The sequence below is a fragment of the Ochotona curzoniae genome, unplaced genomic scaffold (assembly GCF_017591425.1).
Source record: "Ochotona curzoniae isolate NIBS_2020 unplaced genomic scaffold, NIBS_Ocur_1.0 contig_605, whole genome shotgun sequence".
Classification (NCBI taxonomy): Eukaryota; Metazoa; Chordata; class Mammalia; order Lagomorpha; family Ochotonidae; genus Ochotona; species Ochotona curzoniae.
Genome location: NW_024466491.1, coordinates 2,682,960 through 2,704,887, shown reverse-complemented (window position 1 = coordinate 2,704,887; position 21,928 = coordinate 2,682,960). Strand labels below are relative to the sequence as shown.

Sequence of the window (21,928 nt, the reverse complement as noted above, 5' to 3'; positions counted from 1 at the left end):
AGCCATGAACTCCGCTAGGTCTCCTGTGTACCCAGGTGCAGGAACCCCAGCACTTGGGGCAATCCTCTGCTGCTTTCCCAGACCAGCAACAAGTGGGTGGATGGGAAGTGAGGTATCCAGCACAGGAGCCGCGCAGCACTGGGGGACAGGGGACATGCCTGGCAGCAGAAGGGGGAGTGGGCCCAGGGGGGGCGTGCCTTGCAAATGGGTATGGGGCTCCACTTACCTGTCCACCCTCAGGTCCTGTGGTGGTGTCCTGGCTGGGTGGTTCCAATCAGTAAGTAGGGCGGCTTCTCTGGAAGTTTCCCCCATGATACACTCTGCAGTCCTGAATGGCCCCTTGTTGTGGGTGGGTCTGGGGAGCCCTGTCCTCCCACCCTCATCCCATCACCAGCAGGGGAGGTTGGGGGTCTGCTCCCGAAGTACCTACTACGGCCACTCAGCCTTGGGGCTCCCCTGCTGTTGGTTTCAGGAGGGCTTGGGGACCCCTGAAGGTGCACTGGCTGGGTTGGCTGCTGGCCTGAAGGTGGGGACACAGCATTCTGGCCATCCATCATCCAGGACCAGGGACGGGCCAGGCATGAGGTGGTGGGAATTGGGGTGAACCCATCTCCTGGGTTCCTCAGCCCCATGGCTCCACGCACCATGCTGGCCCCTGCTGACCCGAGTGGGCCCCCACAGCAGGGCTGGCCACTGAAGCTGTGTCTGGTGGAAAATGGGCAAGCCACTCAGCAGTGAGCTGGCAGGGGGCCAGCGGGTGGAAGGGCTGGATACACACACACACACACAAACACACGTGCCCCTGTGCCTGTGCACCCTGGGGAGGGCTGGGCGCACCCGCCCTCTATGCTCCCACCCCCTTCCCTTGCCAACAGGGACAGTGGCTCCCATTGGAAGTGGGACTAGGATGGGATGGTTGGGCCCAGGGTTCCTCCTGGAGGTGCCGGCAGGTATGGACAAGGACACAGCTCCAGGGAAGAGGGGTGTTTATTGGGCTGGCCCGTCCCTGCCGCCTTCCATGGTCCCAGTCCCATGGGGTGGCGACGAGCTGAGGGGCCGTGCAGAGTGTGGGCTGTGGTCACGGGCAGCTGAGGGGCAGCCGGCGCCACAGCCCCCCACACAGGCAGTTCTTGACCCAGCGTTGCTCCCACTGTTTCACAGCCGTGGCCTTGTTGGGGGACCTGAGCATGGTGACACAGCCGCACCTACAGGGCGGGGTGGGAGTGCTGCAGGTGGGCCTGGCCGAGGCCCCTCCACTGCTCCCCACTGTCCCCCGGAGGCCTCGCTGTGGAGACACAGGGCTGGCCAAGTCTGCCCTGCCCCAGGACCTGGTTGCAGGAATGGCTGGCTGAGCCTCCCTCTCCCCCAGAGGCCTCGCTGTGGGAACCCGGGGCTGGCTGAGCCCCCACTGTCCCACACCCCTGAGGCTCACCTGGTGCATGCCTTGCACTCCTCCGTGGGGTAGGCGCCCAGATGTAGCCTGCGAAGGTGGTCGATCTTGGGCTGGCCTGGAGCCCTGGGGACCCACAGGGGGAGAGGTGAGGCCTAGCAGGGGCTGCACTGGGCCTCCACACGTGTTCTCGTCCAGGACCCCACAACCCAGGGCTGGTCATGCACGTCCCTGGACGCTGGAACCCCCACAGTTCAGAGCCGTCCCTGAGGGAGGTGCCGCACACCCCCACATCCCCACACCCCTAGGGGGTAGGCAGGGCCGGCACCCACCTGACCAGGCCGTCCAGCTGCAGGGTGGTGGCGCTGCCCGGCAGGGTGGGTGCCTTGCCAAACTGCAGGCGCAGTGGCTGCTTGGGCTGCAGGCGGCTGAGCAGGCCGTCACTCACGGGCAGCCAGTCCAGGCCTGGGATGAGCAGCTGGCTGGGCAGCAGGCAACACTCGTCCACCAGGGCCTCGTCCGGCTCGCTGGCCGGGCCCTCCTCGCGACCTGCGGGAGGACACGTGGGGTTGGCGTCAGGCTGGCTTTGGGGGGACTGGGGGTGAGTGGATGGTGTGTGTGTGTGTGGCCCTGCAGCTCTGCAAATCATGGACCCCTTGCTCAGGTAGAAAGGGAGTGCCTTGGGGTGGGCAGGGCCTGTTTAGGGTGGACAGGGTCATCTTGGGAGGGGTGGAGTTTGCAGGCAGGCCAGAGGAGGTGGGGGAAGCCTGTCGTGGGGTGACGGGCAGGGCACATCTTGGGGTACGGGGACGGGGCAGGGGCGGGGCACTCACAGCAGATCCACAGCTTGGTGAGCAGGCGGAAGAGCAGGGACATGCTGTCCTGCGTGTCCGAGGTGGCCGCGTACACGGGCAGGCAGCTGGGCTTCAGCAGTCCCCAGATCCGTGTCACCACCATGAGCTCGCGCAGCATGCCCAGCGAGGCGCCGTCCCGCAGGAAGCTGTGGCCCGGCCGCAGCGGGGAGCCCTGTGAGGACGGCACGCGGGGCTCTGGGGGATGCGGGCACAAGGTGGCCAGAGGGACAGGGGGCCAAGGTGTGCAGGGGGAGGGCCCAGCTGCTGCAACCTCTGGAGGGGCGGGGCCGGGACAAGGGGTGGGGCCAGGACTGTTAGGGCGTGGCATGGAGGAGGCGGAGCTCGGTGATAAGGGGCGGGGCCAGGCTGTAAGGGTGGGGCTTGGAGGAGGCGGGGCCAAGGTTGTAAGGGTGGGGGTCCTGGCACCTGGTTGGGCAAGCTGGCCAGCAGGTAGAGCACGAAGTCGCCCACCCACTGCAGCAGCTGCTGCAGGGCCTGCAGCGTGTTCATGTCCAGGACAAACTCTTCCGTTTTGAGGTTGATCATGACCTTGTCGATGTCTGTAACGATATGTGGGGACAGTGGGACCCCGTGCCCCGCCCCGCCAAACCCCCAGAAGAGCCTGGACGGGGGGGTGGGGGTGGCTCCCAAGACATATGTACCGACGTCGGTGATCTTGGCGCAGATCTCGGCCAGCCGATCGCCGGGGCTCTTGTCGGGCGTGTTGAGGAAGTGGGGACGCAGCAGGGACTTGAGGGTGGAGCTGACGGCGATGAGGAAGAGCTTGGTGTGGTAATCACACACGCGCGTCACCGTACAGGGTGACAGCTTGCACAGTGAGGCCTTCATGGCCAGGATGCGGGTAGACAAGACCTGGGCGGGGCAGGGGCAGGCGGGCGAGCGGTCAGCACCAGCTGGTGGCTCCTCTGAGCCCTCCTCCCCACCGGGGCACAGGGTGCAGACCCAAGGTGCTGGAGGCACATAAGGCAGCCCCCTGATGTGGTGGGAGGGGACCGAGCGGCCCCGGCCGCCCTCTCTGTGGCTGTCACAGACACATACAGCTGTGTCCTGAGTCCGGCTGCTCTGGCCACGTGGGCAGCGCCTGGGCGGGGGTCCCCCACCCTCCCGTACCTCCCCCATGGTGCACCTGCTGCAGGGCGGCGCTCTGGCGTGTGTATTCCTCGTGCAGCTTCTCCACGAGGCTGGGCACCATGCTGGGCTGCACGTGCAGCAGGATATCCCACCAGTCGTAGCCCGTCACCATGCAGTATTCGAGCAGGAAAAGCAAGTGCCGCAGGGCTAGGCTCACGTCCAGTGGGTGGCCCATCGAGGGTGAGACACGCAGCAGGCTCAGCTGTGGTGAGGGCGGAAGCTGGGGCTGGGGTCGGGACAGACTCCTCTGCCATAGCCCCACAGGTGGGGGTTGGGAGGGAGGGAGGAGGCTGCCCCACCCCCCACACGGGCTCCCTGGCCTGGCCCGTACCTTCCCGTGGTTGTCAATGCCCACGAGGGCCAGGGAAGTCCAGGAGAGCTGCATCGCCTTGAAGTGGACGGAGGGCCCCGTGGTACGTGGCCGCTTGACAGCCAGCTCATCCACGGAGCGCGGGGTGGCCGAGCTGTAGAAGACGGCCATGGTCTGCAGGGACAGCCTATGTACAATGTGGACGCTGCCATCCTGGAAGGCCAGTGCCAGCCCTGTGTACAGAGAGGGGCAGGGTCAGGCCTCCAGTTCCCTGCAACCCCCACCAGCGAGTGCCTCGGCCTCCTCAGAACAGCATGCAGAGGGTCTTGGGGTAGAAGGCGAGGGTTGGGCAGGGCACGGGGCATCTCTCCCCCTGCAGGCACACAAAGCCGAGCCCCAGCAACTCAGCAGATGGAGAACTGGCGGTGCTCGGGACGCCCGTCGGCACCTCCTTAGCATCGTAGCGAAGCCGAAAGGCGCTTCTGAGATGTACTGGACACTACCGCTGGCATACCGAGCCCGGGGTAGAACTGGGTGTCGCTGGCCACTTTGAGGTCGGTGTTGGTGAGCGAGATGGGCAGCTTGGGCAGCGCCACGGCCGACACGCGGTCCAGGTCGTTGGTGGCCGACAGGATCCGCCATTTCAGGATCATGGGCTGCTTGTCCACCACTGCAGAGGATGGCAGGGGCAGGTAAGGGTCACAGGCCGGCTGGGGCCACCTCCCCAAGGCCAGCGGTGTGTGCGTGAGGGGGATTGGTTCCCCCACTGTCCATGGCTTCTGGAAGGTTCTGTGGCTGTTTTGTTTCCCCTCTGCCCAGCGACTCTCTTGAGCTTAGCAATGAGGGTGCATGGAGTGGGGGCCCGGGCTCGGGCTGGGTGGGGGGCTCACCGGCTGGGGAGATCTGCTGAAACACATTATTCACGGGCAGCCCCTCCTTCCGCAGCGACCAACACTCCACCAGGCTGCTGGTCTGGCTGGAGGCACACAGCAGCACCTGGGGACCCAGCAGACGGGTAGGTACATGGATGGGAGGGTTAGTGGACAGGTGGACAAGCGGGCTCTGCGAACCAAGCCCCAGGGGCCTCCCTCCCTTCCTCCTTCCTGGCCTGGTACCCAGCACTACTACCCCTTGTCCCCCAACCCCAAGAAATGCCTAGCTGTGGGCAGGAAGTAAGCGAGGGACTGGGAAGTGATTGCCCAGGGTGGGAATTGGGGCTGGATGGCGACCCCAGAGTCGCGACCACCACAGGACCCTCTGAGACACAAGGCGGCTTAGAGGCAGGACGGGGCATCCGTGTCCCCCAGGTCACCCCAAACGAGGACAGCAGGGATGGGCGCTGGGGGGGTGAGAGGAGGAGTGAGAGCAAGATGGCTGGGGGACATCGGCTAAGGGGAAGGAGGAGGAGGGGGAGGCCTGAGGAAGTGCTGGGACAGGTGCCCCCTTGGCCGCCCACAGCCCGCAGCACACCTGCTCTGACATGTCCCGGGCCAGGAACTTGAGGTGCGTGATGGCCGGGAACTTGTCCCTGCGGTTGAGGTCGGTGGTGCAACGCATGAAGAGCGAGGGCAGGATCTCCGTGTCCACACGGCACTTCTCGCTGACCACGCTCACGCACACCTTGTAGAACTGCACGGGCGAGGCGCTGCTGCCGTCCGCTGCCGCCACCACGATGTTGCCGCCGCCCGTGAAAGCGATGTCGGCCAGGGCCACGCGGCCGCGCAGCCGGCACAGGCTCTCGGTGGCCGTGAGCAGCTGCCCGCTGGGCTTGAGCAGGGACACGGTGACCAGGCCACTGACGGTCACGGCGATCCAGCCCTCCATGGGCTTGCCCCCAAACAGCGTGAGCGACGGCGAGAACTTGACCCGAGAAAACTTCTCCCCAAAGCTAGAGGCACCCGACTGGGGAGGGAGTGGGAGATGGGAGTGTGAGGGGTTGGGCCCAGAGCCCCACACCCCCAGCAGATGCCTGTCAGACAGAGCGAGAGGCCCAGCAGGGTCCCCTAGGGGCTGCACCTCTGCAAAGTCGGACACAGGAAGATGGCCAGGGCCACCTAAGCTACCCTGCGTGTGTGTGTAGCTGGGAGCTCAGGGGGCTGGCATCTGGGCTGACCCGGGCTCGGGGGGTGTGGGCTGGTGGGCCTAGAGGGGGTAGCTGCTGTTCGAGCAAGGTGGGTGGGCTAGCTCAGATGGCAGCCAGCAGTAGAGTGGTGGCCTGGAGACACCAGTGCCCACTGACGAGCCTGACGGCAGACATGAGCGGGGTCAGGCCAGCAGGGAGGGGTACCTACCTTCTCCACATGCAGGGCTAGCTTTACGCCATTATGCAGCCAGGACAGGGCCACAATGGGGTCCCCATCCACCCTGCTGCCCACAAGGCTCTCCCAGCTGTTGGCCAGGTGGTCGGCCATGGTCCAACACTTGATCTGTCCGTCAGCATCCGCCGATAGCAGCCGGGAGCCTGTGGGCATTGGGCGGGGTTAGGAGCACCCGCTGGGACAGGAGAGGGGTCAGCCCCATGGGGTGCCTCTGCTGTCCCTCCTCCCCTGCCAACTCACCGGACTGGTCCCACTCCAGGCAGGTGATGGTCTCGCTGTGGCCGGAGCTGACTGAGTGCACGTCCCAGGGGTGCTCTGTGTCCAGGATGTGGATGGTACGGCTCAGGTCTGTGGGGGAGGAGGGGATGGGGCAGGGCTGAGCGAGGATGGATGGGGCAGGGCCGAGTGAGGGGGGACAGGGTTCTGTGCGGTGGACGGGGCAGGAGTGAGGGGGGTGATGGGTCAGGGGTGCCTGTGGGAGGACAGGCCAGGGTCTGTGGGGAGGCGCATAAGGTCCCAGCAATGACTCGAGGGACAGGCGGTCCCCAGCAATCAGAGCAGGCTGAAGCTATGACATTGTGCCAGGAGGGGCCAGTGACTCCAGCACACACAGCGGGCAGTGGCCAGGCGACCCCACACACGGGGCAACCCAGCCGTCACGGTCCGAGTTGGGGAGCCGGTCACGGTCCGAGTTGGGGAGCCGGGAGGAGCAGGCTGGGGGGCGCACCCTGGTCGTCGCTCCGCAGGTCGGTGGTGAAGGCAATGAGGTTGCGGCAGGACCAGGCGCAGGCCAGGGGCACCGACGGGCAGTGCGTGGTCTTGGGCCATTTTTCCCACTCGCAGACGTAGGCCAGGTCCATTGCCACAGCCAGTCAGCAGCGCTCAGCACGCCAGGCTGGGTGGGGGGCAGTGAAATAGGGGGGTGCAGGGTTAAATACACTTCACAGGAGGCTGGCAGGGCCTGGGGATGGGGTGCAGCTCCACTCACAGGGCCTGGCACTCCACGCAGGACCCCCGGGGGGCCCGAGCAGCACTTAGAGAGGGAGCCAGCGTCCCAAGACACCCCAAGGCGCTGAGCCCACGGAGCTCCTGAGGTGCCACCCCCAGACACCCCACCTTACCTCAGTGACGATGCACCCTGACGCCTCAGGCTCCGCCCCTGGACACCCCACGACCTAAGACCCCCCCAATCCCAGGGACCCCTCCCCACCTGCATGACCCCATCTCCTGACCCCGCAGATCTCATTCCCGTGCACCCCACGACCCCGGATCCAAGCTCTCAGATCCCCGACCCAGGGACCCCACTCACCTCCGTGACCCCACCTCGTGACCCCTCGGACCCCGCCCCGGGCACCCCACGACCCCAGGGACCCCGCCCACCTCCGTGACTCCGCCCCCCGACCTCGGGGTTCCCCCTCGGTGCCCGGGCAGTGCCCGGATCTTTCTCTATGTCGTCTTCCCGCCCCGACTCCGGCAGCCCTTGCGCGTGGCCGCGCCCCCTGACCCCGCGTGTCCCGCCCCCTGACCCTCACCGACGGCTCCGGGCGCAGGCGCCGTCCGTCCGCAGGCCGCTGCCCTCGAGCGCCCCGCTGCCCGTCTCCCAGCGCGCCCCGCGCCGCCCGCGTCGCCCGCGCCGCCCGGTGACGAGCGTGACGCCGAGGCCTCGGCCGCCGCCCGCACCCCGCTACCGCCACGGCTCCGGCACCGCCATCTTCCCGGGCTGCGCGCGCCGCTCCGGCTCCGCCCCACTTCCGGCCTCATTTGCATACGCCCGTGGAGTTCCCAGCAGGCATTTTCAAAAGTGTCTAGGATAGAGCAGGAATCACCCATAAACTTGATAACACCATCGAGTGAGGCGATACGATGTTGTGAAGTCCTGGTAAAGACGGATAAGCCAGAAGAGTAATTCAAAAATTGCACCGTGAGTGTAAAGAGTCGAGACGTCGGTGCTTTAAATATGGAGCAAGCAGAGCTGACACCCGTGCTCGCTTCGGCAGCACATATACTAAAATTGGAACGATACAGAGAAGATTAGCATGGCCCCTGCGCAAGGATGACACGCAAATTCGTGAAGCGTTCCATATTTTGCTCCCCTTTGTCCCTTAGGGGACGGCCAGACGAAATCTACCCGCGTGACGTGTACAACGTGGACCTGACGTCATGCGTAGTGAGTGGCGTCACAGCTGCACCCCACGCACCACCAGGGTCTGCAAAAATAAATGTACCCACACAGGCGCCTGCAAGACACCTCCCTGGGGCTTGGAAAGCAGGACATGGTGCATGCACCGGGCCCGGGTTACCCCAGAGCCCACGGGGAGCTGCGTTGTGCACCCGGGGCTCCCATGTCCGCGTCCACCCGGGACGCTGCCCCAACCCCTTCACCCCAAAGAACGCGCAGATCCCAGACACCAGAGCACCAGAAATTTATTCAAGCCTTGATTTTGCCCAAAAGCACACACGGGGGCTTGGGGTTGGAGGCGCAGGGGTGCAGGCCTGCTCCATGAGGGGGTCCCCAGGTGGGGCCCGGGGGACACGGGAGGGCAGGAGCTTCTGGCTGGAAGCCCTACGTCTCAAGGGGCCATGGGGGGCCACCATGGGGAGGGAACCGAGGGACATGAATGCAACCAATGCAGCTTGTGGGGTACACACACGCAAACACACAGAAATACACATAACGAATGTTCCTGGGGGGAAGGGCCGAGGGTCCCCCGCCCGGGCCCCAGCCTCCATCCAAGGCCGGGTTCAAGCGGAGAATGGGGCAGGAGTTTGCCTTGATTCCACCAAAAGGGAAATTTAAAATTCTACAATACGTCACGTCAAATTCATTAAAAGCGATTAAAAACCCAGCTGACCCCCCCTCTCCTTGCTTAAGCCTCGGACCCGGTCAGAACCGGCAGGAGAGGGGAGCCGCGGTGTCCGGAGCTGGTGTTCACAGACAGACTCCAAAAACAATAAAGAAACTTGTAGAGACAGGGCTGTGTGGCGGGGTGGGGACGGGGTGGGGGGGCAGGTGGGGGGACGGGTGGGGGCTGGCGGGGTGGGTGGGACGGGGTGGGGGCTGGCAGGGTGGGGGAGGACGGGGTGGGGGGCTGGCAGGGTGGGTGGGGACGGGGTGGGGGCTGGCAGGGTGGGGGAGGACGGGGTGGGGGCTGGCAGGGTGGGTGGGGACGGGGTGGGGGGCTGGCAGGGTGGGTGGGGACGGGGTGGGGGCTGGCAGGGTGGGTGGGGACGGGGTGGGGGCTGGCAGGGTGGGTGGGGACGGGGTGGGGGCTGGCAGGGTGGGTGGGACGGGGTGGGGGGCTGGCAGGGGTGGGTGGGGACGGGGTGGGGGGCTGGCAGGGTGGGTGGGGACGGGGTGGGGGGCTGGCAGGGTGGGGGGGGACGGGGTGGGGGGCTGGCAGGGTGGGTGGGGACGGGGTGGGGGCTGGCAGGGTGGGTGGGGACGGGGTGGGGAGCTGGCAGGGTGGGTGGGGACGGGGTGGGGGGCTGGCAGGGTGGGGGGGGACGGGGTGGGGGCTGGCAGGGTGGGGGAGGACGGGGTGGGGGCTGGCAGGGTGGGGGAGGACGGGGTGGGGGGCTGGCGGGGGGGTGGGGACGGGGTGGGGGCCACCATCAGCTGTGCTGTTCCAGGTAGGCCGACAGGAGCAGCCCCGGAGGCAGGAAGTCCAGGTGACGGTTGCTCACCCTCATCTGCCTCCGCCCCTCCAGGTCAGCACCTATGGAGGGGGCGAGGTGGGACGAGGAGGAGAATCCTGAGTTGGGCGGGGGGGCCGTGGACCCCGAGCTATCCAGCCCCCACCACTTGGGCGCCCCAGGAACCTCAGCCGGCCCACGCCAGCTCCCAGCATCCCCTCTGCCAAGTGCCGCTTCCCCCCTACCCAGACCACAGCTGTCTCTGCAGAGACACACCCCAAGCCTGTGGCACGAAGGCAGGTGGGCACGGCTGCCTCTCCCACGGAGAACAGGGGAGGAAAGAGTCCCAGGGTTGCCCGGGGAAACCGTCTCCCTGGCAACTCCTGGCAGCAGGGAGAGAGACCTATGGAGGCACCTAGGGGCAGCCCCCTGTGTGTATGCTTCCTGAAACTGTAAAAGTGGGGGACTCAGACCCTCCTGGGAGTTGGAAGGCCTTTCTTATACCGGGTCCCTATCTCTTCATCACCCCCACCTGCCCTGCAGCTCCATGGATGGGGTGTGCAGCTGGCCAGCCATGTCCACAGCGTCACTGTCCAGGGCCAGCATGCATGCCCCCCACCTCCCTCTCTGCCCAGGCCCCTGCCCCAGCCCGGGGCTTCATGCAGGCTCAGGGCCCTGGGTCCACTCACTGGCAGAGATGAGATCCATGTACTGGCACACGGCATGCAGCAGCAGTCTCTCGAAGCTGTGGAGGAGACGGCATGAGCGTGCGAGACTGCCCGAGGAGAGCCGGGCCCACCGCACCTGCAGCAGGGCCTCACCTGTTATCCAGCATGGCGGTGTACACGGCCTGGGGGGACACGGAGAAAAAGCGCAGCAGCCTTTCCTCCCAGGCCTCCAGCGTCTCCTGCGTGAGACAGGGCACAGTCAGGCATCACCGACCCTCCCCTGGAGCCTGCTGGGCCTTCCTGGAGGGCTCAAGGGACATCCCCTGCCATCCCCTGGAGCCTGCTGGGGGCCCTGGGACACCCAGACCCTCTCCTGGAGCCTGCTGGGGGCCGTCGGACACCCCGACCCTCTCCTGGAGCCTGCTGGGGGCCCTGGGACACCCCGACCCTCTCCTGGAGCCTGCTGGGGGCCGTCGGACACCCCGACCCTCTCCTGGAGCCTGCTGGGGGCCATGGGACACCCCGACCCTCTCCTGGAGCCTGCTGGGGGCCCTGGGACACCCAGACCCTCTCCTGGAGCCTGCTGGGGGCCCTGGGACACCCAGACCCTCTCCTGGAGCCTGCTGGGGGCCGTCGGACACCCCGACCCTCTCCTGGAGCCTGCTGGGGGCCTGGGATAACTCTGTGACCCCCTAACCCGTCCCACCGTGGTCCCAGGGAGCAGGTCCACCTCCCCAGCAGGTCCCCCAGGCCAGGCACTCACCATGGGAATACGGCTCCGTTTAAGCACGGCGCGCAGCCTCCGACTGATGCGCTGGAAACACTCCCGGGGCGTGTAGGCCGGGTCCTCTGCAAGAGCAGGGTCAGCGCTGACCGTGGCAGACGCTGTCCACCTCGGCCGACCCCGCCCCATTCTCACAGACCCCGCCCATCGTGCCATGGCCCCGCCCTCCCTGCCAGGCCCCACCCACGCTGGCCACACCTCTGCGCCTGTCCTCCCCGCGGCCTGGCCCCCTCTTCCGGGCCTTGCTCTGGACGTCATCCTCCAGGTAGCGCAGGACGCGCTCCTGTTCCTCCCCGGAGCGGTTCATAAAGTCGTTCCAGACCTGCACAGGGGCAACAGGGCTTGGGACCGTGGCCACACAGCAGGCCACCAAATGCTGCAGGTCCAGCTGAGACTGGCCTGGGAGGGTCCTGGGAGCAGCAGGACCCCGGACAGACCTGCAGCAGAGGCCGCTGAGCCGCCTGCTAGTCCAGGACACAGTGGCACCCTCTCCGTGCCTGGCCGGCGTGGGCAGTGGGTGGAGTAAGAGACCCCCGGGGGAAGCGATGCAGCGGGCGAGGGCCTCACCTCCACGTAGCTGGCGTTGTTGCAGGCCTCGGCGAAGATGCCCGGGGCTGCGGATGGAGTGGGGTCCCCATCCTCCAGGCCAGGGGGACCCCCGGTGGCCTCCAGCAGGGTCAGGAGGTACTGGGCTGCAAGGAGACAGACGGCCTGCTGTGGAGGGGACGAGCTGGGGAGGGGGCGCCCTGGAGAGGGGGCGCACTAGGGAAGGGGTGCGCTGGGGAGGGGGCGCCCTGGAGAGGGGGCGCACTAGGGAAGGGGGGCGCACTAGGGAAGGGGTGCGCTGGGGAGGGGGCGCCCTGGAGAGGGGGCGCACTAGGGAAGGGGTGCGCTGGGGAGGGGGCGCTCTGGGAAGGGGGCATCCTGGGGAAGGGGCATGCTGGACCCCCTCCCTGTGCACCCTGCATCCTTCCAGGAGCCGCCGGGTCCAGCAGCTGCTGCTCAACCTCGGGAGCCCAGGCCTAGCGCCCCGCCCACCGGGCTATGGCCACGCCCCGCGTGATACAGGCCCCGCCCACCGCTGCATAACCACACCCTGCAAGGCCCCGCCCACCCCCACAGGCCACGCCCTCCAGGTCCAGCCCCAGAGCCCCAGCTGCCCCAGCCCCTCCGGGCTGAGTGGGGCAGCAGCACGGGGGTCTCCCCGGACGCCCCCCGCCCCAGACTCACTGTTCTCCAGGCGCTGCAGGCTCTTGCGTCCCTTGGCCTTGGGCACGAGGTCTGAGTTGCGCACGGCCTGGTTGATGAAGTGCTGTTTCCGTCTCTTCACCTGGGAGCTGGCCAGAGCGGGCAGGCAGCCGGAGAGGGGCCTGTGGGCCGGGCGGGTGGAGGGGGTCCTCAGTGGGCCCCCCAGAGCAGGGAAGCCGGGACCCCAACACCGCCCAGGCTTCCTTCCTGCCCCAGAGGGCCTGGCCTGACCTGCTGGGCTGGACGGGGACACACACACCTGCCCAGCACCCTTCCCACCCCGGGGTCTTCCCACCTCAGCTCCGGGCGTCCAGACCCCACAGACATTGCCATCCGGCAAGGGCAAACCGGGACAGCCGCTCCCCAGCCTCAGCTCAAGGTGTGGTCGGTCTGTGCACCCCACTCCCGGGCGCCCCAGGAGCCAGGACAGGGAGGCGGCTGCAGGAAGGCTCTCCTCTGGGCTAATGGGCCCTCCTCCAGGCAAACTGACAGCATTAATGCACTAAGTGAGGGGATCAGCTGGCCCGGCCAGAGCTCCAGCTGGCGGGGCCCACAGCGCACAGGTGGGGGTGCGCTGGGGCTCAGCAGGCGGCCTTGGCCAGCGCCCACGGTGAGGTCTGGAAAGGTGGGGGCCCCGGGCTCCTCAGGCGGCCAGCCCTCCCCCAGGAGATCCGGCCCCTGTGCTGGCCCCCTCCCTCTCTGCTGACTTTCTCATGCGCACCCCCGTTCCCCCCAACACACACACGGGGGGAGCTCAGATCTCGTCTCACAAACAGCCCTTTGGGTTTGAGGCCCAGGAGAATCAGAGCAGACAGGCGGGGTGGGGTCCACATCCCTGCCCGGGCTCAGCTGGCCTCCACTTCCCGTCCAGCTCCCTGCCTGTGGCCCGGGAAAGCAGTGGAGGACGGCCCAGAGCCTCGGGACCCTGCACCCGCGTGGGAGACCCGGAGGAGGCTCCTGGCTTCAGATCGGCTCAGTTCTGGCCATTGCGGCCACTTGGGGAGTGAACCAGGGGATGGCACCCCCACCCCAATCCCCAGATTCAACTCAGGCCCCACCCTGGCGGCTGCAGGGAGCAGATAGCAGAGGCCGCCTGGGGGAGGGGTGGGTGCTGTCGGAAACGCCGAGTGGGGGCAGGAATCCAGACAGCGCAAGTGGGGGGGCTGTCCCCACGTCACAGGAGAAGGACCTGACTGTCTCCTGCCCCCCAACAACGGGAAGGTGGACCTTGCACCCCTGAGCCCCCAGCTCTGCCCACAGTCCTCCACAAGTCCCTGCTCCAGCACTGCCCAGGCCGCCTGGCTCCCCGAGAACCAGCCCAGCTGCGTGGACCACACAACAACACCCACGCTAGCTCATTGAGTGGGACAGCTGCTGGGAATACTTCTCCCCCGGCTGAGTCAGCACCCGCCACAAAGTGTGCGGAATTAAAGCGTATTCAGGTGGGGCTGGTGCAGTAGCCTGGTGGGCTAACCCTCTGCCTGCCATCCCATAGAAGAACCAGTTCAAGTGCTGGCTACTCTACCCAGCTCCCTGCCTGTGGCCCAGGAAAAGCAGTCGAGGACAGTGTGAGGCCTTGGGACCCTGCACCCATGTGGGAGACCAGGAAGAGGCTCCTGGCTCCTGGCGGAGGACCAGACACCATAACGGCGGGGTTGGGGGTTGGGTAGAACCAACTCCACCCCAGGGCCTTTGCACGGCTGTGCCCTGACTGCCCCGCCCCCTCCTGCCGTCACAGCTGACTGCCAACTCACTTGTTTACTGCTCAGCCAACTGCTTCCCCCCCACACAGAAAAGCAGAGTCCCCAGACATCCAGGGGTCTCTCTGCCCAGCCCATATCCGGGGGGGTCTCTCTGCCCTGCCCACATCCAGGGGTCTCTGCCCGGCCCACATCCGGGGGTCTCTGTGCCCAGCCCACATCCAGGGGGTCTCTGCCCAGCCCACATCCGGGGGGGTCTCTCTGCCCTGCCCACATCCAGGGGTCTCTGCCCGGCCCACATCCGGGGGTCTCTGTGCCCAGCCCACATCCAGGGGGTCTCTCTGCCCAGCCCACATCCAGGGGTCTCTCTGCCCTGCCCACATCCAGGGGTCTCTGCCCAGCCCACATCCAGGGGGTCTCTCTGCCCTGCCCACATCCAGGGGTCTCTCTGCCCCGCCCACATCCAGGGGGTCTCTCTGCCCCGCCCACATCCAGGGGGTCTCTCTGCCCTGCCCACATCCGGGGGGGGTCTCTGCCCTGCCCACATCCAGGGGGTCTGCCCAGCCCACATCCGGGGGGTCTCTGCCCAGCCCACATCCAGGGGGTCTCTCTGCCCACATCCAGGGGGTCTCTCTGCCCACATCCGGGGGTCTCTGCCCTGCCCACATCCAGGGGGGGTCTCTGCCCAGCCCACATCCAGGGGGTCTCTCTGGAGGTGCTGTCTGAGTGAACAGCAAAATGTTTCGTGTGCTGTGGCGCAGCGTGCAAAGCCACCACCTGCAGTACTGGCATTCCATGTGAACACCATTCGTGTCCCGGCTGCTCCACTACGGACCCAGCTCCCTGCTAATGGCCTGCGGAGGCAGCAGAGCATGGCCCAGTGGGGCCCTGCACCCAGTGCGCCCCTGCACCCAGTGCGACACCCAGTGCGACACCCAGATGGCGCTCCTGGCTTTCCCACGGTCCAGCCCTGGCCATGGCACCCACCCGGGGGGAAGGAAGTTGTGGGTGGGCGTTCTAACTCTCTTTTATTTTTTTAAAGATTCTTTCTAAATTGGAGAGGCAGATATATAGAGAGGAGGAGAGACAGAGAGGAAGATCTTCCCTCCGCTGGTTCACTCCCCAAACAGCCGCAGCAACCAGAGCTGAGCCGATCGGAAACCAGGAGCCAGGAGCCTCTTCAGGGTCTCCCACGCGAGTGCAGGGTCCCAAAGCTCTGGGCCGTCCTCCACTGCTTTCCCAGGCCACAGGCAGGGAGCTGGATGGGAAGTGCAGCATCTGGGATATGAACCAGCGCCCATATAGGATCCTGGGGCATGCAAGGCAAGGATTTTTGCCACTAAGCTCCCGCGCTGGGCCCTCTCTCTGTAATTCTGACCACCAAACACAAAATAAACAAAACCACCACACCCAGCTTGGTGGCACAGCGTGTTAGCTGCCGCCTGCCACCCGGAAACACAGATGGAAGGTCTCTTAACTCTGCCTTTCAAACAAATACAAACACATCTGTCATAGCAACCAAGAAGCCCAACTTTCATCTCTGACTCACTTGGTGTGTTACGTGGGGAGGAAGCAGTTCCCAGGGCACCCAAGCTGCCCGGGTACCGGGGTGTGTGTGTGTGTGTGTGTGTGGCGGGGGGCATTGCCCTGGCTGGGGGTGGGAGACGAGGCCTCCCCGACACCCCCAGTGCCATCCAGGTGGGAGCCCTGCACCCCTTCTCCCGGCCGCCCTGCCGCACCCCAGGAACCGCAAGGAGGAAGCGGGGCAGGTGCCAAGGAGGAAGCCACCGCGGTACAGGTAACTTCCAGAAGACGGTGGGGCAGCAGTAAGCAGCCGGGAGTCCACCCCACACCCAGGGGGCCCTCCGGGGGGCTGGAGTCCCCTCCAGGGCTGCCCCCACGCAGGTGCAGGCCAAGCTTTCACACCAGTCCCTGGGACAATGGGCAAAAACAAAAACGATCAGCGGCTGCCAGCGTGGCCAGCGCAGGGCACGGGCGGCCACCCGGAACCCCTGGGGACACTGCCCCATCTGCCCAGGCGCACCAGGCCCCGCCAGCACCCCAGTATTTCCCCGCAGAACAGCAAGGAGCCCCGCCCACCCCAAGGAGTCGAGGACCCTGAGTGGCCTTGGGGGGTCCTACAGGTGTACGGGTGCGATGGGGGAGCAAGTCTCCATCCCCAGAAGACAAACCCCGCGGACAGCGCCTGGGGGTCCCGGCGGCGCGCGCAGCCGAGGGGGAGAGATCGGGGTGCGGGGAAGTACGAACCCCGGAACAACAAAGCCGTACACCCCAAACCTGCGCGCAAAGGGCGCGCTCGAGGGGCGGAGCAGGGACGGGAACGGGGAGCCGGGAGAGGAGAGGGGTCCGCGCGCGCGCTCACAGCATCCGCCGCCCGCCGGGGGAGCCCCCCGCCGCCGCCGCCGCCGCCGCCTCCTCCGGGCCGCCCTCCGGGTTCCCGAGCGCCACCATGGCTCGGTAGCCGCCGTGGTTGTTGCCGCCGCCCCGGCAGGGCCTTCCCTGGTCCGGCAGGAAGTGACGCCGCCCAGAGGCGGGCCTGGGCGGAGCGTGGGGCCGGGGTGGGTACTGCCGAATGGGGGGGGACCTGCACCCCCAGCCAGGCTGCACCCCGAGCCTGGCTGCTCCCCTAGCACCACTGCACCCGAACCAGGCTGCACCCCAACACCGCTGCACCCCGAGCCTGGCTGCGCCTCAGCACGGCTGTTCCCCTAGCACCACTGCACCCCAGCACCACTGCACCCCGAGCCAGGCTGCGCCCCAGCACAGCTGCATGCGCACGCAGGGAGACCCGGGAGTGAGGGGTGGCCGGTGGGCAGCCCCCCAGCCTGCATGTTAGGGCCTGAAGGTCACACCTGCCCTGGGGCTGCGCCCTTAGCGTCCAGGTGGCTGGTGTTGTACCCCAAAGTCGAGGCCCAGCTTGCGGGAGCAGCAGGGACACAGCCCATCTGTTTTCACACATAAAAGAGGGGGGCCGGTGGACCAGGAGAAGCTCATCTCACCCCCCCATTCCCCATCACCAAAGAGCTGTGGTTGGTCCCCTAGGGCAGGCCACGGTCAGCCAGGACACAGTCCTGGGGTTACCAAGAGCCTGGGGCAGGGGCAGGGCAGCCACTCCGCCCACTGGCCACAGGGACTGGGCTGGCAGGAGTGGCGCGCACCTTGGCAGCCTCTTGCCCAATTGGCGCCTGGTCCTGGCAGCCCTAGGCTGCTTTCTCCTCCCTTTAACCCCTGAGTCACAATCCTCTTTTCCCATCCTTCCTGTTTCCCAGGGTCCAGCTGGCCCTGCCTCTACTCCCAGCGCCCCGCTGGGCACACCACACTGGGATGGGGGGAACAGCAGGGAGGGCTCCCACGCTCCGGCCCCTGCCTGCCAGGTTTGGGGGGGACCTGCTGGAGTCTAGCTCCCGGCTCTCCCTGTTGGGGCGAGGGGGCGTCATGGGGACAGGAACCACTTCTCTCTACCTTTCAAATCAATAAAAGGAAATACTCAAATACTTCTCTAAAGAGGATGTCAGCTTAGGTGTCTGTCACTACCCCTTCCCAGAATGCCAGCACCTGTCGCTTTTGTCAGAAGTCCAGGGGACACGGGGGCAGGTGCAGGTGGATGCCACCCTCACCCTCTGAGAAGGGACCCTGAGGAACAGCCTGCCAATACCTCGCCGACTGCACCCTGCTGACCACCTCTGCACCCTCTCCTGGTTGCCCTTGGCAACCCCATCTCCCCCCACACACACACATTAGCAGCTGGAAAAGCTGCTCCCCTGAGGCCCCCGGGGGCGGGGACGGGAAGGTTTGCCAGGGAGGAGAAGTGGGGGGGGGGGGTGGTTGGCAGGGCACCGCAGGGAGCAGCAGTGGGAAGGTGGGGACGCCATATAAACGCACGGATGCTGCGGCCGCTGCCCAGGCGCGCAACAGGGCCATACGCGTGCCGGCGATGTTGGGATTCAACGCATCCTGGTGGGCGCCAGCCAACGCATCCGGCTGCCCGGGCTGCAGCGCCAACGCTTCGGAGGGCATGGGCGCCGAAGTGTGGGCCTTGGACGCGTGGCTGGTACCACTCTGCTTCGCCGCGCTCCTGCTGCTGGGCCTGACCGGGAACTCGCTGGTCATTTACGTCGTCTGCTGCCAAGAACAGATGCGAACAGTCACCAACTTCTACATCGGTGAGCAAGCCCACTTCCCGCCCTCTGCAGAGCCCTGGCGTCCCCCGTACAGGGGCGCAGGGCGCCCTTCCAAGACGTAGGGTCCGCCCCACCAGAGGTGCGCTGGCACGAGCAAGGAGGCCTGGGCGCCTGGGTCTGCCCAGACCCGCGGTCAGTCTATCTGTGTCAGGGGCACGCTTCCTGGGGTGGGCCACTCCAGGTTGTTAGGCTGTGGCAGGCCCGGAGGTCAGGATGCGAGGTTGAGGACCCGACGGTGAGTTTCCGTGTGTCGCCACAGCCAACCTGGCGGCTACTGATTTGACCTTCTTGCTGTGCTGCGTGCCCTTCACTGCCCTGCTCTACCCGCTGCCCGTCTGGGTGCTGGGCGACTTCATGTGCAAGTTTCTCAATTATATCCAGCAGGTGCGCGGGGAGCAGGACCTGGGTGAGGGGCTCAGCGCTGCTGGGGTGGGGTGTGACCAGGAAGAGAGCTGTTTGCTGGGGTCACCGGGTCTCCAAGAACTGGGGAGGGAGGGGGAGATGCCTGGGACCCTGCCGGGCTCTGCTTTGCCACCCTCTCCTGGTGTCAGACCCAAGCACCCAGCAATGCGCAAATGTCCCCTGCTCGCTCCTGCCACCCCACTGGGCAGCTCTCCTTGGCACCCCTCCTTTACTCTTTCCACCCGTAGCCCCCCCCCTGGGCGCCCCTGCCGTATCCCAGGGGTCTGACAGGGTGCGGGTGGCACCGGCAGGGCGGAGGGCAGGGGGCTCCCGGCTTTTGCAGGTCTCGGTGCAGGCCACGTGTGCCACGTTGACCGCCATGAGCGTGGACCGCTGGTACGTGACAGCCTTCCCGCTGCGCGCCCTGCACCGCCGCACACCGCGCCTGGCGCTGGCCGTCAGCCTGGCCATCTGGCTGGGTGAGTCCCGGACCTCAATGGGGCATCCGGAAAGTGGGCGCAAGGGCGCCCGCAGAGGCTGCATGCAGGGCGGCTGCCCCGGGAACGTGTGTGGTTAGGGTACCTGCTCACGGCCACCTCGGTGCAGGCTCGGCAGCCGTGTCGGCGCCTGTGCTGGCCCTGCACCGCCTCTCTCCCGGGCCGCGCACCTACTGCAGCGAGGCCTTCCCGAGCCGCGCGCTGGAGCGCGCCTTCGCGCTCTACAACCTGCTGGCTCTTTATCTGCTGCCACTGCTCGCCACCTGCACCTGCTACGCGGCCATGCTGCGGCACCTGGGCCGGGCACACGGGGTCCTGCAGGTGAGAGGACACAGGGGGGGCGTGGTGCAGGGTGGATGGCCGCTGCAGCCATGCCCTCTCGGCTGACCCACACTCCTCCCTCGCGCCCGCAGGGGCAGCCGCTGGCCGAGCGCGCGAGCGCCGTGCGGGCCAGGGTCTCCAGGCTGGTGGCGGCCGTGGTCCTGCTCTTCGCGGCCTGCTGGGGTCCCATCCAGCTCTTCCTGGTGCTGCAGGCGCTGGGCCCCGCGGGCGCCTGGCACCCACGCAGCTACGCCGCGTACGCGCTCAAGATCTGGGCCCACTGCATGTCTTACAGCAACTCGGCGCTGAACCCGCTGCTCTACGCCTTCCTGGGCTCGCATTTCCGCCGGGCCTTCCGCAGAGCGTGCCCCTGTGCGCCCCGCAGGCCCTGCCGCCCTCGCCGGCCCGCGCTCCCGGAGCTCGGGGTGGCACCTGCCCTGGGGGAGCCGCCCGGCCCGCTGTGAGCGCACCCGCCCCCCTGTTGGCTGTTTCTTTGTGGCCAGTCGGTGATCTTGGTCCCCCGTGTCATTGCTGTCTGTGCTCCCAGCGGCGCTTCCTGGGTCTTTCCAGAAAGCCTGGTTCCCCACCCCCTCACCCCCACCATCACCCCTGCCTTGGGGTTCTCACTGTAAGTCCTGCGGAGCAATGAGGTGGGGAGGGGGGCTACAGCAGGTGCAAGCCGGACATGCCTCCCACATCTGTCCACACGGACTCCGGTGGACTGGGCGGCAGCGCCCAGCTCCCCCCTGCCCCCCATGAGGGGGCTGGCTCAAGTGCTGGGGCCCCTGCCACTCACCTGCGAGATCCCCATGCTGTGGCCCCTTAGGAAGTGAGTCGACAGGTGGTAGACTGACCCCCACTCTCGACGTGTCTGTCTCCAATTAAAAGTGATGTTAAATACGCCGCTGTTAGCCAGTGGCTGAGTGGCCTGGGAGGCGGGGGCCGGCCAGACACGGTGAGCCCACTGGGCTGTGGACCCCAGACGCGGGGTCCCGCTGAGCTGCCTGGCCGCGGCTGGGCTGCCAGGTAGCTAGTCCTGCCTCGATCGGACTTGCTGTGCCTGAAGCTTCTGGAAGGCAAGAGAAACCATGAGAAGCCTTAAGGCTTGACAACAGAAGCCTTCCCCAAGCCGGGATGGTACTCGGGTGACCTCGGGCAGGGCAACGTGGACACATCCGGGGCAGGGAGTTCATTTGCTCATGTTGCAAAGCCACAGCCTCCAGGCGTGGCTGGGGTGGACCCCGAGGGTGCCAGCTGCAGCCCCAGATCTCCACCCCCACAGCCACAGGCTGCCCCCGCTGCTGAGCCCACCCGCCCGGCTGGCATCCCACGCACTCCGACCCTTGGCTGCCTGGGCTGGGTCTCAGACACCCTGGGTGGCGGGGCACAAAGCTGGCACCCGTTCCCTCACCCGGTGGCTCTGCCCGGGGCGTGCCAGTCATGCGAGTCTGTGTGGCCGCCTGGCTGAGTGGTGGCCCGGGGTCAGCCATGCTGGGAGCGCCACACCCCCAACGTGCGGGCATGCATACACACGCACCTACGGCAGGGGCAGGCATGTGGCAGGGTGGGCACCGCCGTGGGCAGGACATCAGCTTCCCAGCCTGGTGTGAGCACTCAGGCCAGGCACCCTGCAGCCTGCGTTTCCAAGCGCGCACGCCCCCTGCTGGACATCGGTGGATCTGCAGGGCGGAGCTTCCCGGGCAGGCCACGCCCTGCAGCGTCTGGGCGGAGCTTCCCGGGCAGGCCACGCCCGCCGTCTGGGGCGCCGGCAGGGGGCGCGCGCGCCACGCCGTCTCGCAGTGACCGCAGTGCCCACTGGGGCGTGGCCTTGGGGCGCCTGGGCATCTTCTAACTTCTCTATTAGAAGATAAAATATTTTTTATCTTCTTTATTATGTATTCAGGTGCAGCGGGCGGCCAGCTCCTGCACGCGGGGGCCCCCAGGCTGCAGCTCCCGGTGTGGGGAACGCGGGTCAGCCGCCTCCTCCGACCCCAGGACCCCGAAGACACTGTGGGATGGCCACTTGCTGCGGGTCTGGGGGTGTGGGAGGGTAGGGCGGGGTGTGGGGGTGAGTGGGGAGGGTAGGACGGGGTGTGGGGGTGTAGGGGTGAGTGGGGGGTAGGACGGGGTGTGGGGGTGAGTGGGGAGGGTAGGACGGGGTGTAGGGGTGAGTGGGGAGGGTAGGACGGGGTGGTAGGGGGTGTAGGGGTGAGTGGGGGGTAGGACGGGGTGTGGGGGTGAGTGGGGAGGGTAGGACGGGGGTAGTAGGGGTGAGTGGGGGGGTAGGACGGGATGTGGGGGTGAGTGGGGAGGGTAGGACGGGGTATAGGGGTGAGTGGGGGGTAGGACGGGGTGTGGGGGTGAGTGGGGAGGGTAGGACGGGGTGTAGGGGTGAGTGGGGGGTAGGATGGGGTGTAGGGGTGAGTGGGGGGGTAGGACGGGGTGTGGG

At 66.9% G+C, this 21,928-nt stretch overlaps 3 protein-coding genes and 1 non-coding gene across 5 annotated transcripts; 2 read left to right on the top strand and 2 right to left on the bottom strand.

Annotated features, from left to right (window-relative positions):
- Positions 1–969: 969 nt before the first annotated feature.
- On the bottom strand, positions 970–7,674 carry MED16 (mediator complex subunit 16). The gene is made up of 15 exons (XM_040990623.1): positions 7,557–7,674; positions 6,752–6,919; positions 6,265–6,372; positions 5,998–6,167; positions 5,177–5,608; positions 4,597–4,702; positions 4,221–4,376; positions 3,728–3,939; positions 3,392–3,598; positions 2,907–3,117; positions 2,671–2,804; positions 2,224–2,416; positions 1,723–1,939; positions 1,433–1,516; positions 970–1,205 (listed from the first exon to the last, which is right to left on the bottom strand). Exons 2-15 carry the CDS (start codon positions 6,882–6,884, stop codon positions 1,079–1,081), a joined length of 2,490 nt encoding a protein of 829 aa, XP_040846557.1. The 5' UTR covers positions 6,885–6,919; positions 7,557–7,674; the 3' UTR covers positions 970–1,078.
- A 331-nt stretch (positions 7,675–8,005) lies between these two features.
- Positions 8,006–8,112, top strand: LOC121163445. The gene has a single exon (XR_005884888.1). It is a non-coding gene; the product is annotated as a U6 spliceosomal RNA (small nuclear RNA).
- Positions 8,113–9,590: 1,478 nt separating this feature from the next.
- Positions 9,591–16,550, bottom strand: R3HDM4 (R3H domain containing 4). 2 transcript variants are annotated; one of them, XM_040990622.1, is made up of 9 exons: positions 16,482–16,544; positions 12,712–12,725; positions 12,340–12,479; positions 11,677–11,801; positions 11,308–11,431; positions 11,089–11,174; positions 10,479–10,564; positions 10,347–10,402; positions 9,591–9,740 (listed from the first exon to the last, which is right to left on the bottom strand). In XM_040990622.1, the coding sequence occupies exons 1-9, from the start codon at positions 16,527–16,529 to the stop codon at positions 9,637–9,639; spliced, it is 783 nt and encodes a 260-aa protein (XP_040846556.1). In that variant the 5' UTR covers positions 16,530–16,544; the 3' UTR covers positions 9,591–9,636. The 2 variants fall into 2 exon arrangements, with proteins under 2 accessions (XP_040846556.1, XP_040846555.1); XM_040990621.1 differs by lacking the exon at positions 12,712–12,725 and having other exon boundaries at positions 16,441–16,550.
- A 1,462-nt stretch (positions 16,551–18,012) lies between these two features.
- KISS1R (KISS1 receptor) lies at positions 18,013–19,943 on the top strand. Its single transcript, XM_040990214.1, has 5 exons — positions 18,013–18,241; positions 18,519–18,665; positions 19,017–19,134; positions 19,266–19,479; positions 19,572–19,943. Exons 1-5 carry the CDS (start codon positions 18,013–18,015, stop codon positions 19,941–19,943), a joined length of 1,080 nt encoding a protein of 359 aa, XP_040846148.1.
- Positions 19,944–21,928: the final 1,985 nt, after the last annotated feature.